Source organism: Acipenser ruthenus, chromosome 39 (assembly GCF_902713425.1).
Source record: "Acipenser ruthenus chromosome 39, fAciRut3.2 maternal haplotype, whole genome shotgun sequence".
Taxonomy (NCBI): domain Eukaryota; kingdom Metazoa; phylum Chordata; class Actinopteri; order Acipenseriformes; family Acipenseridae; genus Acipenser; species Acipenser ruthenus.
The window spans coordinates 620,918-638,666 of record NC_081227.1 but is presented as its reverse complement, the minus strand read 5'-3'; the positions used below and the strand labels follow the sequence as shown (position 1 = coordinate 638,666).

Genomic DNA, 17,749 nt, shown 5'->3' with positions numbered 1-17,749 from the left:
CATTATTAACAGTGAAAATCAGTAGAAGGAAATGACTGACAGTATGAGAAGACTATTATGTTGATAATCTTCAAGTGTTTGTTCAGCGGTGTTTTGTTTCACTTTTTTTTTTTTTTTTCCTTTTTCCTGCACAGTGCCATTTTTTGTATATTTTAAAAGCATTTGAGATTTCCAGATTAAGAAAGCAGAGCTAATTAAGAGTGCACAGCTAATTGAGTTGATACAGAGAGAATCATTTGCTCACTGGCTTTCATGTTATAGAATTTGTTTGGTTTGGCTGGTGATGTTGAATTCAATAACAGACTTCACTTTATTTCTCATTCTTAAGAAAGCAGCTGGTTATGAGCAGAATAGCTTGCCTCCAGTTTTTTTGGGGGGGCTGCACTTGTTTGTTTTATGAGCTTTTAAAGGGACCCCCAACCTTCCCTTTTTTGCACAACATTTTGCAGTGTTCCCATGGTTATACCATTCATTTACCATAGTTTACCCTGGCTTGCCATGTTTATTAATATGCTTTACCATACCTGATTATTCTTACCTATGCTTTACCGTGCTTTCACTATGCTTTATTACGTTGCTATGATTCTATAAGGATTGCCTTTAATACATGCATAAGCCCTCACACACCTCACACAGTTGAACAATAGCAATACCCCTTAGGATTCAGTACTGGAGGGGTTTAGACCTTTGTGGTCATCTTCACTGTGTGTTCTTTGTGTGCACACGGCATATTCCTTCAGCTCAAAACAGATTCTCATGGGGTTATGCTTCTCCTAACTCCATTCTAAACAGCTTGGTGTCTCTTTTGATAACTCTATTGCTTTTCCAGCTGTTCCTCTGCGAGGGTAGCTCTTCTCTTCAGAGACATCATGTTTGGGCCGCTTGCAGCTTCCTCGCTGCATCAACCGAGCTGTGATTGCCCTCACCTTTGACTGTGTGAATCTGACTGGAGTTACATTGAAGCTACATGACACTGAAAGGTTTTCCGATGTTCCGTCACGTGAATCCACTTTCGCTGTGGAACAGACCCACGTCATTCGGCCAGACAATCCTTCGATGGAGTCCAGCTTCATGTCTGCTTCTTAATACTCACATATCTTCTGTCGAACTTCACAACATCTTGATTGCTTAGTTTTATGGAAAATATATTGAAATGGTTCATTTTATTCCATATCCTGGTCTTTGTTGTGTATTAATATAGGTAGTTCTTTATTTTGATTTCAAACTAAAAGCATCTAAAGCTGAGGGAATGCGAAGCCACTTTGTGGCTTGGAACTTGGTTTCAGGAGACTAGGTTTCAGGTCCCTGCATGGCACACCAGGGGAGACTTGGGGTTTGATACAGCAAAGCTGCCTCAAACTAGGTCTCCCGCTCTCCTGGAGCCAGGTTGCAAGCCACCGTTTCTGAAAAAGTGGCTTTGTTAATCTGTTTATTTTAACAGTGTCTGGAAATGGAATGCAAAGAATGGCTGGAATGTAAACATACAGTACCTGGGATCACACACTGAAGGTTCTCTCAGTATGTCAGTAAATTAAAGCCACTGTACCCTTATTTACTTTTGTAGAGAAACAGTCTCAGTTATTTTAATTAAAAAATGGAAATATGAAGAAAAAAATAGGAGATTGCTGTTCAATGTTAAATATGTAGCATGGTTGCAGATTCTCGAGAATAATTTGCAACACCAATGATTTGTATTGATGCAGTAGAACGGAGTTACGAAGCACCAAACTCGCGGACTTCCAGACCGCACCAGAACAGCCACAGACTCCACAGCCGAGTTTCTGTGTCCTGCCTGGCCTGTATGCATGAGCAGTTACTGAGCCTGCTGGGATCAGGACCCATAACAGCTGTGCACGGCACTGTGCTGTGCGCGGAGAACATGAGAAAGTTGCAATTACTGTACGTGTTGATTTCTTGTTCTTTTAAATATGGTTTGCTTCTCTGCCTCGAAGCACCAGTATCAACAAATACGCTTCAGTCTAGACTTGAACAGCAGATAGGAATCTCACCCCACAAATGCACTAGGAAGGAAACGCCTACGCTCGGTCCATAGCAAGACAGTTATCAATGGGCCACATTCACAAAGCAGTGCAAACATGCTCACCCTTTTCTTTTTTGTAAAACAAAGTAGAAATGTTACCAGCAACAAGTAGCTGATTTAAAACAGGGGGCTCCTCTAATTCTAAAAGCTACGAGCGAAGCCTGAGAAAACGTTATGCATGCAGATGCAATATAACTCAGGTCCCAGACTCCAATATACGTACTGCAATATATGACAGGAATGTGAATCCCGTATAATGTGCAACAACTTCTCTTTAATTCGCTTGCATCTCCATAAAATCAAAGATCTTTACCCTGTGAGCTTCCAACACACATGTGCATAATGAACCCCCACAAGAGAAAAACTACCTGGATTATCATAGCAATGTGCAACCCGGGCTTACACAGCAAGTCAATTTGAAAAGCGTGTCCAATTCATTTACACTACAAAGTCAACATAATTGCATCGGTAAGCAGTCTCCATCCGTTATCTGCTTCTTGATGTATCATATTTAAAACATAAAGATTGTATATTAAAGCAAATGAACCCTAATTAAAGGAAATGATCAACTGGTAGTGCCCTACAACGCAGCTTGCTGATTGGTGGATGAACATTATGAGGTTTCTGTTACATAGGATAAATATATTTTTTTGTCAAAGTTCCACTTATTGGAGCTTTGACAAAACATCGTTCTGGTTTTGGGGGCTTTTGATCTGGTACATAATTTAAGTTTCTTCTTTTTTACATTTTATTACAGCGTAATGTTGTAATGTAATTGCGCATTACAGTGGATACAGTAAGTACATTACAAGGATCTGTCAAGGATCGTTTCTATTCGTGTAAATACACTTGCTGTAATAAAAGTTAAGAGCTAAATGTCTTCAGCCCTCTGCAGTCATCTCCCTCACTAAGGAAATTCAAAGTTGTCACAAAAGCAATATAAACCAGAAAGAATGCCTTTTAGTCCTGGCACAGAGCCGTGCAGTATAATGAAACCCGACAGCCTTTGAAACGGCACCCTGTGGTGAGATTTCTCCAAATAAGCTGACCGATTCATACATTTTACAAACAGGGGTCATCTTAAAATCTTCTATAGATCTTACTAAAGGGATACAGTGGGCCTCTGAGGTACATGATACCTTTACTGTAGTTTAGGTATGTCACAATGAAACAATACATCCATAACCACCATGCCTCACTCTCCTGTGTCCAATAATACTCATTACTTTATAACAAATGCTGTTATTAATGTAATTGGGATCATATGTAGAGCTGTTAGAACTGACCATTTAGGCGTATCTGCTCAGGTAAAGAATGACACCAATTTTAAATGACATTAAAACTAGACAAACATACTAATTTCCTCTCTATGTAAATGAAAAAGGTGCAATTAAATACGACCGCTCTTACAATTTACACAAAGGAATATGACCTACCACAACATAAACGCAGCACCATACCTTACACGATATATAAAATCATCTTACAAAGGGGTGGACTCAATCTTTTTCGCACTGCAAAAAAGTTCACACTACTTATCTTGATGCAGTACCAAATCTAATTACGAGTTGCTAAATATTTCTGCACCAGATCTAACATGCTTTTCACTGGATATTTGCAGATTTCCTCTGAAATGTTTTATTTATTTATTTATTTATTTATTTGAAGTATTGCTGAACCAAATCTAAGATTGTGATCTCTATAACCCCATCGGACATGCTATGACATGGTTATTGGACTTGTAAGATCAAGACTGATCCATTTGGAATAATTACCAATGTGTTTGATGTTTTATGTATTTTAAACTTTCCCCAACATCTGGACCACAGCAGCCTTTCTGAGTTTCTGTTTCAATAGGTAAGCAAAGCAATCTTACTGCTTTTAAAAGATGATCTATACTCTACACCGGCCTGAGTCACAGACTCTCTGTTGAAACGTTCTAGACCAGACCACAGCAACAGACTCCTCCAGGCCCGAATGCTTTAATATAGAAACACTTTACCTAGAAAAGACTGTGTGGGGAATATATGAGAACTGAAGGGCCCCCATATGCCTTTATTAATTAATTCTCTCAACAATGTAATAAAAAATAATTCACATGCCAATAATACTCTCTAGCGAAGACTTGGATAGGCTTCAACCAACACTTTCGACAGGGACTCCAATCTCTGAGTCTGCAACCGTGACAGACAGAAAAACACACGCACGCACACGCACACACAGTGAAGGTTTGTTCAAATGAGAGTCTAAGTGAATATTCACAATATGCTACGTATTAAGCAGCCTGGAAAGTGTGAGGTAGTTCCAGTGAACATTCCCAAGTGGTGAGTTTAATTGACGTACACTCATGTGCGGTACAGTAAATGCTTTCAAGTTTCCATCTGGTGCTGCTGCACAGATTTGCGGTTTGATTTGTATACTTGATAGACAGTTAAAGTTGAACTTGCTTATGTTAATGCATCAGCCTGGAATCTCCGTCCTATTGTATGCACCCACGCATTTCACCTGCAGTGAAGTAACCAGCTGCTTCCCCAGCAACGTGCTTCGACTCTGAAGGGCTGAAGCAGTCTTGCGCTTTCATAACGTGCTGTTTAAAAACTATACGTCTAGGATCTAGGAAGTGCATGGCATCTTCCTGCGACTGTCTCACTGTGTGAGCCAGCCAGACACCCCAAGGAAAATACATGGCTCTATCTATCTATCTATCTATCTATCTATCTATCTATATTGTAAATTAATATTACATGAATGTAAATACCGAAGGCGGTGATATATGAGGCTATACGCATCAAAGCTATGTTTATAATTGAGGAAGTAAAACAAGAAACATGAGGAATCCCCGTACTTCGTGTTTGTCTTTATAGGAAGAGGCTGTACGCATTAACCACCTTCATGGTGTTTATAAATCAAATGGTATTTTGTATAAACATCAAGTAAGGGTGTAGAATACAGTTCAGAATATAACCTATACTAGAGCTCATACGCAGTAAAAAAAAAATCGACATAGGGGCATAGATTATTAGGATGAAAAATAACAGTACCTGTTGCTCACCTTCTTTCACTATTGATTCTACTGTCCTCCCCCCCCCCCCCGTTAAACACGCCTCCACTCTGGAACAGACTGACTCACATTCAGCCCACAAACTGTACCACGTCCGCGGCATTAACATAATATATGCAGGTCCCCGCCCACTCCGCATCTCATTATCTCTGCCCGTTGTCAGGCTAGGTGAAGCAGCGCCGCCAGTTTGAAGCAGGTGTCCAACATGGCGATCACGGGCAGCGGATCTCTCTGTTCTTCTATCTTGTTTTTCTTGGTTTCCGCGGCTTTTCTTCTTGGTAAAGGTAGGACTTGCGCTTTGGGGAATAAAAAAACAAGCTGGAGGCGGCGGTGAAAAAGCAAGTGTGTGTGTGCTGTGGGGGGGTGGACGGATTGCAAAAAAGTATTGGGATGGGAATGGGGGGAGGACACGAGAAGCGACTCTGATTAAACCAGCAGCAGAGTCCGATGCGTTTGCAACCAAACAGATAAACAGAATTAAGTCCAGAAGTTAATCAAAGCGACGTGCGACATGGGGATGTTGTTCAGCTGAATCGCTGTGCTGGTCTGGAGAGAAAACAAGCCTGCGTGGACTCTGTGCTGTGTCGCGGCTTACTCCCCCACCCGAGTCCAGCTACACTGTGTGTGTCCACGCAGCTGTACCAGTCTTTGCTTAAAAGAAGTTTACTTGCAACGCGAATGCGTGCTTTCAACTTCTTAGTTTGGTTTATATTTTAAAATAACCGCACTTTAAGCAGTGTTTTAAATGTCCTGTCTTCTTGGCAAAACCCTGTGTCGGTGGTGTGGCTGTGTGTAGGCTGTCCGTAGAGAAGCCAGGCTGCATTAACTGAGTAGGTTTTGCTCGTAGAAAAATAAGATAGCTGTGTTGATGCTTTTGCATGGTTGTTCTTGAGTTGTCGGAGGAGAAATCATAAAAAAAACAGTGACCCTTCTGTTTTCGTGAGCAGTGATTTGGCGGGCTGGAAGGTTGGTATTTAATAAGTCCTGCAGAAAATAACAAAATAGCCATTTTACTGCAGCGGGGCAATTGTTTTGACCCAAATGCTTTTTCTTAAATGTGTTCTAGACTTTATTTGCGATTGATTGTACCTGCCCTGCAAAAACGCGCAGTGTCGGCATTTGATGAAAGGACGATGCAAGAAGTCAGGGCGTGCATGTTTTGCAGCTGTCAGCGGGGTTTTCAAGTAAACATAGATTTAATTTGGTTTATTTTTATTTGCTCTCTTTTTAATCTCATTGCCGCAAAATATCGGGAATGCGTGTAATTGCAGGGCTGTGGTATGAGGCGACCTGTGCATGTAATTAGTTTAAGAGATGGGTTCGTGCTGTTTACCCTGGATGATTTTGAAATAGGATGCCTGTCATAGAAGTACTGACAGCGATACAGTCAGTACACACTTTATATTGTTTAAAATGCACACAAGGGTTGCACGGAGAATGCATTTTGTTCAAAATCTTTCTTTATCGTTATAATATAAAAAATCCCGGAGATGGAAATAATGCATCATGTTCGATTGAGTACGATAAATGCAGAAGTGTATTTACACTTTTTTTTTTTTAAATGAAGTTTGACTCTCTCTTTTTTTTTTTTTTTTTTTGTAATTGTATATCAATGTTATTATTTCTCGAAATGGTGCATGCATTTCATCCTAGCGGATTTCAGTCAGTGTGTTTCAGTTGCTGTGTGGAAGTCCGGTCTGTAGCAGCGTTAGGAACGAAGGTGGCAGTGTTTGCTTTGAGTTTGAACAGAAACGGCATGAAAACGCACGAGTGACAGATCAAGCCCATTCATTACGGAGCTCTCCGTTTGATTTATTTCTACAAGCATCAACTTGTAGAAATACACAACAACAACAACAAGTGCGTAAAAAAATAATCCACGAGTCAACGTTTCAAGAATTAAAATGACCCGCGGAGATTTTAAGTGTACATTAAGCGTCTTGCATTCTTTTTTTTTTTAAGCACACAGTAGTTTTGGAACAGCTACATAAAATGAAGTTTGATTCATCGCCCCGCTAGACATCTGACAAAGTCTGTCCCATCAACAGGCTGACACCAATATATATCTGGGTGAGCCAATGCAACGCTTGTTTGTAAAATTAATGGCACATTGTAATAGGAAAACCGACGCTCTGTTAGGTTACCCAGCGGCGCTAATATGCGAAGGAAATGGCTGAGCTGCGGTATAGGACTGGAAGCAGGAGAGAAGCATTGCGAAAGGCTCAGCGGCAGCAACTGACAGGACCAGGGCATTCATGCAATAACCCAGAACACACCGTTTGACTGTGTGTCGGTTCCTTATATGCAAAGCCGTTGCAAGGAAATTAAACAGCCTCTCCGCAGTATGGGAGCCTGCTTTCAAGCCACGTGGCGAGACGCATTTGTTTGACTGTTCCTAAAACTGCGAGGAGTGATTCAGCTTGCGAAATCACTCCCACAACAAACAAACTTGTTAGGACTCACACACTTTAATTCTTTTTTTTAGCGTGTATCTGATAAATCTTTCACCACCTCCCCACCCCCCCACCTTCTGAAAGTTGCATGCAGCAGTTCAGTACGCTGAGATTTGAACCCCGGTCTCCTGTAGCTCCCAGTCCTTCAGCTCACTTTGATTTTTTTTTTTTTTTTTTAAGACGATCGTGCAAGTTATTTTTGTTCCCGGAGCCCTTGTGCTACCAGAGACCCTGGCTTATTTGATCTTAAAGACGAGGTCTGCATGTTAAAACCACCTGTTACTCAAGACAATACATTGAAAACCACGTGGGTTAAAGACCCCCTGAGCTCCTTTGTTCGTTGAGAGCTTTTAAAACGCAGCGCTCTAATACGATGTCTGCATGCCCCTTTTCACTCCTCTTATTAATATAATTAAATAGCCTAGACCAAAGCAGCCTGGTCCATTTACAGGTTGTGGGTACTGTGTTCCAGCACAGTTTGGGTGGTATGTGTGTGTGTGTGTGTGTGTGTGTGTGTGTGTGTGTTTTTAAGTTTAGTTGGTTCCAGTTTATGCTGTTTGGTGTGATAAGGGCTTTGTCTGTGTTTTGATATAGCAAAATGAAAACCTTATTAATTTTCCATGCTTGTGGCAGGACAAGACTGGCAGCAGCAAATGTAATCCATGCACTAGGTGAAGCTTTTTGTTTTCTGAATAGATTATTTACACAGACCTCTTTGCAATTTGCATATAACTTATAAGCTATTTTTTCCTTGCCTAATAGTGGAAATGGAAGCGATTTGGGGTCACTGTATCTTATTTGGAGACACATTTTCTTCAAAAGCTGATAACAAGTGCTTTCTTTATAAACGATCCCATGGGGGGAATGGTTAATGGCAGAGCTTCTATTTCTGTGCAGATTTCTGTTAACTGTGGAGCAGAGATGTTCAGGAAATGCAGAATGTTTCATTACATAAATCAGCTGAACAGAAGCATTATTTCTGGGTCAATAAACATGAAATATTTGAACAGTTTGGGAAATGCGTTTTGGACTGTTTTGGCACAGCAATTTACGTGCTTGTCTTGAGTGATGTTTATGCATTTAATTGTATTGCACCAAGTCTATCACAGTGGAGCTTTTCGTACACAAACCGGGAACCTAAAACTAGTTTTCAGAAATGGTGGCTTGAAACCTGGTTCCAGGAGACCTAGTTTGAGGCAGCTTGGCTGTATCAAACCCCAAGTCTCCCCTGGAGTGCCGTGCAGTGACCTGAAACCTAATCTCTTGAAACAAAGTTCCAATACACAAAGTGGCTTTGTGTTCCCTCCACTTAATGGGAACCTAACCTCCATGATTACAAAGGATGAGGTTCAGCGGTTTGTAAATAAGGGGTCAATGTGAAAAGGAGTCGGGTGAAAACGTTTTTTAAGATAGATCTATCTCTCGTAAGAGGTTTGCATCCAAACAAGTATTCGTTTGGTGTTTTGCTGGTGCTTGTGCAGCGCAAGCAGCACTAGAATCACCCACGGCAGGGTCTCCCTGCACACATCTACGACCCGGTAAGCCTCTGCAGAGTTTCAAGCACTAATCTTTAGACAACGCCCTGGTGCATTTGGAAGAGGTTGAGGAACTGACCACTTCTTCAGTTCCTGTCCCTGTATACATCGTGACCCCCTCATCGGTTTCTTTGTGATGTCACTGAATGTGTCACCTGTCTTTTAAAGGATTTGTTCCCCCTGTCACATCAGCAGAGTAGCAGTACCGTAAACGTCAGAGAGCACAGTGTAGTGTTTTGATCTGCAGCGATGCAGGAGATTCTGAGGGTGTTAACAGTGTTTTTTTTCTTCTTTTGGTTAAATCAATCAATTCCTAGCCAGTGGCCATTTTAAAATCAACAACAAAAGACCATTTATTGCCACTGGTAAACGTTAAGTGCCTATTGGCCGATTTAAAAAAGCTACAGGCAAGGTTATAAAGTAACTTTGTACGTGATACGTTTTCATTTCTAAACAACAACAAAGTCAAGCACCTTTTTTGTTTTTTAATGGAAAATGATGTTGCTATGCAGTGGGAGTCTTATTTCCTTCCCTGTGTTGTTTAAAGGGATGTTGCTGTGCAGTGGGAGTCTCATTTCCTTCCCTGTGTTGTTTAAAGGGATGTTGCTATGCAGTGCGAGTCTTATTTCCTTCCCTGTGTTGTTTAAAGGGGTGTTGCTGTGCAGTGGGAGTCTTATTTCCTTCCCTGTGTTGTTTAAAGGGATGTTGCTATGCAGTGGGAGTCTTATTTCCTTCCCTGTGTTGTTTAAAGGGGTGTTGCTATGCAGTGCGAGTCTTATTTCCTTCCCTGTGTTGTTTAAAGGGGTGTTGCTATGCAGTGGGAGTCTTATTTCATTCCCTGTGTTGTTTAAAGGGGTGTTGCTATGCAGTGCGAGTCTTATTTCATTCCCTGTGTTGTTTTTTATTCCCCCCCTAGCATATGTCTTTGATTTCCTTGACATCGTAATTTTGCCAAAGGCAATTGGGTGATGCCGAAGTTCACTGTAAGCCTGTTAACATTTCCGAAGTACTTGCGTGTGGCAACTTAGAAGTGAAAAAACATGACTGAAAAACAAAAACAAAACAAAAAAAAACCTCTTCTTCAATTCTCCTCCCTCTATTTAAATCACTGAACCGTCTCCATTGTAATGATTCCTTGACCCACATATTGCTGGAGTGCAGTCGGCCCTGTTGTTCAAACTGCTTTACATGTTGCTGTAAGACGGTCTTTCCAAAGTCAGCCCATTACTCCTCATTTACAAACTCTTAACCAGGGACTCGGTTATACTGAGGCTCAGCTGGGGGGGTTAATATCTGGCAGCTCTGCTGAGCTCTGCTAATCCACTCTGGAGTTCTCCTGATGGATTAGTGCTGGATTCCACCAGCTTCCCAATATTGATCAAGCGCTCGCTTTATCATTAACATGCCTGCAGACTGAAACAAGGAGGGATGTCTGGAGCTGACTCGCTTCCAGATTTGTACTGCCAATTATTAGATCACGACCTGTGGGGAAACCAGTGTTCCGTCCGTCCGTGGGCCTTCCAAAGCTAAATGGTTTTTCATTACTCCAAGGCTGGCTTATGGGAAGGAAACCCAGGTAGGAACAGCAGCCAGCTGAGCAGAGTTTCACCTGTTAGATGAGTAAATCAAATCAAAACATCAGCTCATTTCTTTAGCATATAGTAACTGCTGCTAGAGTTGACATTTTTTTTAATTAAAGGCAACCAGCTGGGCACTGCTTATGTCTTCTGTCACTCGTCAGTCTTCTGTTTCTCTGCATTGTTAGAGGTAGTATAGGTGGTATAGAAATAGTAGGAGTCTCTGTGTGTGTGTGTGTGTGTTCTGTGTATTATACAGGGCATCCCCAGGCTCTACGGGTACCACGTTCCGATGTGCCCTGGTGTTATACTTAGAGGCTGGCAGAATAACGCAGAACTCCTCTGAGCACGTTAATTTTAATAGCAGTTAAGGGTAATCCATTTCTAAGATGCGATGCCTGGGATGTGCTATTGAGAGGACAAACACCTTGTGAGGAAGCACATTGAATGGAATGGCTGTAATTCTTCTTTGCGTTGGTTGCAGAGGGAGTTGATTTTCACGTTTACTCCAGTTTCCTTTTCTTACACCTGCAAGGTGCTGTGCTGTGCGCACAGGGCTATGTTTGCAGCTGCCAGCACCTCTGGTTGCTGCACAGTGCATTACGCTAGGTGTTCCTGCCATCACATACAGCAGGCTCTACATGTTAACCATTTCGTTACTGCGATTTGTTTAGGCTTTACTGGCCCTGCTTTTCAAAGTTGTCTTCCATACATTATGGAATACGTTAACCCCATTTATCCTCCTGAACGGGTTTCAATGTCCATTGTAGGTGAAACTTATTAAGAAGTAATTAGTTTTCCGGTCGGTACCCTTACAATAATGCAGTCTTTCAAAATTGGTAGCTTAATTTGTTCTTGTAATTTGTGTTTTTGGAAATTTGTGGCTCACAAGCCAAGGCTGGCATTCTCCATGTACATATTTCCATTCGAATACATTGAGTTCAGTACCACATCGGACCCTGTGGAGAGAAATCCTACCGAAACTATGGGAGAAGTTTGATGTTGGGGGAAATGCAAGCGTGATCCATCACCGATTCCAAGTAGAATTCCTTCCCTGTCTGCAGTGAAAGGCATTTTTGTTCTGTGACATCAACGCCAGTAGCCCAAGAAACAAGAGTGCTCGCTAGCTATTGTAGTTGGGCTTCATTGAGGTAAACTGTGGGAGGAACCACTGGGTGGTTGCCATGCCAACATTTATACAGTCATATTTGAACTAATGCATCGTTTTGTTGAAAAATAGTAGAGTGAACAAAAAAATGGAAGCAATCTTTCCAGGCTCCTGTACGATATTACTTGAATATGTGTGTGAAACTTTATGCTCAGACAAGAGAGCCATTGATTAATCCTGTAGAAGTTTGCAATGGGGGGGGAGGGTGTAGCCGGGGTCCCTGGACAAAGCCTTGTATTCATGACTCTTTTGTTCATGATTACCCCTGTCTTAATAAATGACACTCCAGGCTTGGGTTAACCAAGTTCATACCACATTGCCAATTTGAAAATTCTGACATGTAAAAATTCTTTCTCCAGTGATTTCTGCAACAAAGACCAATTTGTTTTTTCTGTTTTTTTTTTTTTACCCTTAAGCTGCAATTTAAGCAGGTCACAGAATTTTTTGGGGGGCTGCATTTATTAAGGAGGGCCTTTTGTTGAGCTAGAGGACAGACAGAGGGTCTCTCAGCACATGAATGAATCACTCATGTGTGCTGAAATATCAGACACTTGTGAGTTTGTTTGTTTAGTTTGCTTACAGGGCTCCCAAATAGGCCTGAAGGCACAAGACAGTTTGCTGTCTGAATCGCTGCTTTGTGACTCCTTAAAATATTAACAAAAACATGCAATAGTGAAGAATGGGGTTCCAAAAGTTTAGGAACTTTTAAGGCGAATCTCATTTTGACAGGGCAAAATGAGAACAACAAAACGTACAGCAAGCACTTATTTATGCTTTCTTCTGTATTAAATGCATTGCATGTTTTGTCATTTTAAATAACCAGGACATACTAATAATTGAAGCAATGTGTTGCAGAAGTGTAAGAATAAAACAAAATGTTACGAGAACAAAACATTTGTGTTTGAACCAGGTTATTTTTTTTTTTATTTTTTGGTCTTTTTGGTTCAGTTTGTTTTTCAAAGCACGTAAACAAACCTGGTTCTCTTAGCACAAGAGCTCTTTCAGTCGATGCAAACTGAAACCACTTCCTGTGGGGGTCTGAGTTTGAACTAGAGGAGTTCCGTTGGATTGTTTCATTGAAAAAGCAAGATCGAGTGAACCAGCAAAACGAACTCTCTTCCAAGGGGGTTTCTATTGCACTGTAGTGTGATGTGAATACAGACATGTGTACAAGACAATCTCAAGTGTCTGCCTCAAACAGCAGTCTCTAAAGCAGTTTTAATATGTCGGGATGGGTGGGGGCTGGGACAGATCCCAAGCAAGATTGTAAAGCTCTTATGTGGTGGCATTTGTTGAGAATGAACCAAGCCAACATCAAAAGGAGGCACCTCAAACAGCATGGCTCCCACACAGTGCAATACATGGTGTTGCTGAGGATCCAGCCTTATTCTGTCACATAGGCGTGTGTGTGTGTGTGTGTGTGTGTGTGTCTATATATATATATATATATATATATATATATATATATATATATATATATATAAGCAATAGTATTTTCCTTAATTGTGTCAAATGCTATTTAAGAAAACAAAGTTTAATTTGAAGCAAATTAAACTATGATTGCATTAGTCCTTATTTAATCTATTCATGAATGTGTGCATATGGTAGGTTTGCAACCCCACAGTATCAGTATATGCAGCACTCAGTTTATTTACATGTAAACAGCCGGTTAGTCATTGCATGAATATACCTCCACATTAAAAGGAAATTAGAAACCATCTTATTAGCCAGAGGTGTAGAGAGCTATGCGGAGGGAGGTTAATGAACTGGGGAATTGAAATCTGAGACACAAGCCTTGTTGTTGTTGTTCTCCCTACAGAACACATTCAGATGATAAAAGCCGTCTCCCATGCAGGTCTTTGCGGTGCTTCTATGTCCCTGTTCATATTTTGCACTGGTTGAAATGAACAGGTAATTAAGTAACGTGTGAACAACTGTTCTGCAGCCCAGGTCACACACTTCATTGTCTTTTGCATTGAACCTCCATCTCGGAGAGCTGCTGTGATGCGGTTTAGATTTCAGCCAAGTACTGCAGATTGATGTGAATTAACTACTGTACCGAAGTACTTTCCTGTTAGCTGAACTATATCTGAAGCACATCCAGTGAAAGCGGGGGTGTCAAAGCAAAGGCTTGAGTGGAACGAGACCCCAAGCTTTCAGCTTGGAGTGATCGAGGATGAAGTTCCATCCACACAGCCCAATAATGTAGCTTGACTTTAAAACTGCGATATATAATGCATGAACCGTATCAATGTATATATAGATAAAGGCAATTTCTCTTAATTACTGTTCATTTGTATTTTGTACTGCACATCACAAACAAAAATATACCAAACAATTAAAAACAAAGCATTACTATCGTACTGTTGTCACACACACACATTGCACAGTAACACAAAGCAAATTAAATATCTACTTGCTGAGGCGGTTTCTGTTTTAGCCAGCGAGGTGTTCACGTGTGGTAGCAACGCACTAGCAAAAGTCGCAGGGCAGTGACGTCAGCTCCCTAGCAACAAGCCTCCAGTGTTGAGAATGGATTCTTTAGACCCTGATGCCCCCGGCAAAACGAGGGAGTGGTTGTACAGTATTTGTTTGTTGGCCTGTTTGTGGTACCCAGGCCATTCGTTGTTAAATCTGAATAGATTCTAGATAATGCTTTTTGATATCTCTGAACAAAATGATACAGTATAGGGCTATAATTTTTTTTTTTTTAAGAAGGATAACTTGTGAGATTGCATACAGTCCCCGGGCCTTATTTAACTAGAGATTCTCATTCTCGTGGGGATTTTATTAGAACAAAGAGATACAAATTCAGAGCAGCTTTAAATGGCTGAGGTCACATTACAAGACAGCTTCATAAAACAACACGGTGCACACACAGTACCTGAGCCCCATTCCCAGGGGTTCCTGCAGCCCCTGTATAATGCTGGCTCTGCTGCCTGGGAAGTATTACATAGCACAGCAAGCTGCCATCAGACCTTCTTGCATTTTACCGGTATTACGGGATTATGAGTTTAGCAAGTTGGCCTGTTACAGCGTTGTAAAGCAGCAGGTTTTGTGTAATTTTGTGTATTTTGTGTAAGCGACTTCCTTGGAATGGTCTGGACTGTACTTTAGTGAATCTGCTGCTGAATGCTTTACACAGAGTCCATTCTCATTAAAACAAGAACTGGGATGAAGCACATTTCGTGATACCGCAGATGTTCTGCATGCTCCCGGACAAATTTAGCAGTCACTTCTTGTAAAGGACTTCTTGTAATATGAAGTCAGTGAACATGCTGGAAGGTTTGTGTGGCCTCTTTTGATGGTTTCCTTTTGTTCACATGAATAAGGGCTTCTTTTGAGATGGGTAGTCAGAGTTAACATGCAGACACATGTGTTTTGTTTATAATTGAATCATTAGTAATTAGATTTGACTTTTTGTCTCTTCACAATGACGTTGGGTCATTGAGAGCACTGAAACAGCGATGCCCTTCAAGTAACATCCTGTAGTCAAATGGTTGTGGTTTTGCTTTGTTTTGTTTTCTTTTTAACTGGTCTGCTCCAGTGTCTTTTCTGCATTTCATGTTAATGGTTGCTGTAAAGCATCAAGGGCAAAAAACAGGTCTTGTAATGTGTTTGAGAAGAGAGAGCCAGTGGCACTGAAGCTTGGTCCTGTGGCGCGTAGGTCTCTGAGAAATGATCCAATTTCTGTGTCTAAAGTATACTGTAGGTCTTAACATCATTACCACTGTACAGTATGGTTCAGACAAACACAGACCCGCAGAGAACCCTCGGGAGCTGTGAAAGCAGCACACTCGGGGTTCTGAGTGTTAAAATACCAAAACGAAATTCCATAACTGGGTGCATGGATCCAGGTCAAAGAACAGGGCATGTGCATGTTCTCAAGATAGGTCTTTCACAGTACTGAGCCATGCAACGCCTGCCACTCAGAAACGTTTAGACTTTTACATTGTACAGCCCCTAGGGATGACTTTGTCTTTTTGACAGGGTTTGATTTAAGGGTTTTTTTCATTTTTAAACCTTGTACAGGACAGCCTTCCTAAGCTTAAATAGCTGATTTAGTTCTGAATACTGTAGCCGGATGCACAGTTGTACAGGACAGCCTTCCTAAGCTTAAATAGCTGATTTAGTTCTGAATACTGTAGCCGGATGCACAGTTGTAAGAAGCTGTAATGATTTTATCTTGAACTGCTGCTGCTGCCGTTGGCCAAAGTCTCTCTTTCTTTTATTTTGTTAACCTCAACAGGACTTCCTTTATATGAAAAAGTCCACACTGCTGTGAATAAATAAAGCGATGTCTGTAAAACCCTGTTTGTAGTACGAGTTGCATTCAGACCTGGCACCCTCCGCACTCAGTACCAGTATTTATTTGGGTACATGACCAGGGTAAGTGAGATGCGATATGGGTTTGTGCAGATCTGGACATCATATTGCCAGAGCCTAACAGCTGAACACATTTCTTATTTTGGTTTTAATTAACAGGCTGCTTCGTAGACATTTTTCAGACTTTTACAGAAAGTATAAAAAACGTGTGCCAATAATGAAAGCGACATTTCTATTGGATCTGCTTGAAGAAAGTTTTTAGGAACCAATTCACAACACTTTTACCCTTGTTAAATACAGTCCAATAAAGTCTTTAACTGGAGCTACGTTGAGGGAAGAGTTTTTTTTAAGTTTTTTTTTTATTTCTCATTTTGAATTGAGTGTTTTGAAACGTGAATCGACAGCGCGGTTTTGATGAGTCCGGAAACCAGATTTCTGAGCTGAAATTTCAACCGTTGCAAAAAAACAGCGGTCAGAGTCACGGCAGGGCAGCCAGTCAGCGATTCATTTTTACACAAGTCGACTTTGATGCAAGGGGTTAATAAGAGAAAATAACCAGCTGCTTGCAAAACGTTATGTTCTGCAGCCGCAGCAGCAACAAAACGTGTGGAGAGACTTCAGCGATTTCAATAGTTTAACAAGAAAACAGCTCTGTTTATAACCAATTTGCATGATTGCATTTTTTCATTTAAAAGTGGAATAGATCTGCTTTGTGTGGTGTAACCGTATTTCCATCCTTGTGACAGTTTCTCAGGAATAGAAAGCAATCTGCAAACATGGACCCTGACTTCTCTGTTTTATAGCCTCTTTTAAACAGTTTCTACTTCCAAGCCTCTTAAAGCAGTTTATACTTAGAGTAGACTATCTGGGCCAACTATGAGGAACTGTCACAATCACTGCTATAGTTCCCATAAGAAGTGCTTCCTCTGAAAATAAACAGATTACACTGGAAGAGGCAGGTGACAAGAAACCGATTGTAATCAAGGCTGAAATAATGTCTCCAGCAATTACTGCTTCTAGTGTTTCAAACTCCACGGTCTTTAAAGAAGGACTGTGCATTTTATTTAATGAGTTATTTTTTTTTTTAATTTAGTGGTAGAATATCATTTGTAGGGTTTGGAAGGGGTATGAGTGTCTGGCATGGGGGGGGAATATGAATAAGACACAATAATATTGCAACACTTTTGAATGCCATTTTTGGTTCCTGACATGCAAGAGAAATATTGAGTTGCTGCTTCAATACACACTAGGCTTATTATGGTAAAACGGGCGACAGGACTCAAACTGTTTGTTTGTTTGTGATTTTACGATTCTTTAAGATATACAGCAAAAAGGAAAAAAAAAAAACAGGCTGAATGCAACTCCAAATTGGATTAGCATACCGATGTTGTTGGTTTTTCCCTTGGTCAAGGACATTTCAATATTACTAACAAGCAGCAGTATCGATCTGACAGGACAAATCACTTTTCTTGGGATTGATTAGCAAAATAATTGGACTGCCGCTTGGAATGGATTGGAAATGTCCACATTCAGGGAACAAATGTGTAAATGAATCTGTTCTTTCCACTTGCTGATAACCAAGAAAGAC

At 40.9% G+C, this 17,749-nt stretch overlaps 1 protein-coding gene across 4 annotated transcripts in view; it reads left to right on the top strand.

Annotated features, from left to right (window-relative positions):
- The first annotated feature begins 5,247 nt into the window (after positions 1 to 5,247).
- LOC117397185 (cell adhesion molecule 1-like) overlaps positions 5,248 to 17,749 on the top strand; it is a 152,706-nt gene continuing 140,204 nt past the window's right edge. For all 4 annotated transcript variants that reach the window (XM_059009513.1, XM_059009512.1, XM_059009511.1 and 1 more), the window contains exon 1: positions 5,248 to 5,386. In XM_059009513.1, the coding sequence (XP_058865496.1) occupies positions 5,308 to 5,386 (79 nt within the window). In that variant the 5' untranslated portion in view covers positions 5,248 to 5,307. The remainder of the gene's footprint in view (positions 5,387 to 17,749) is intronic.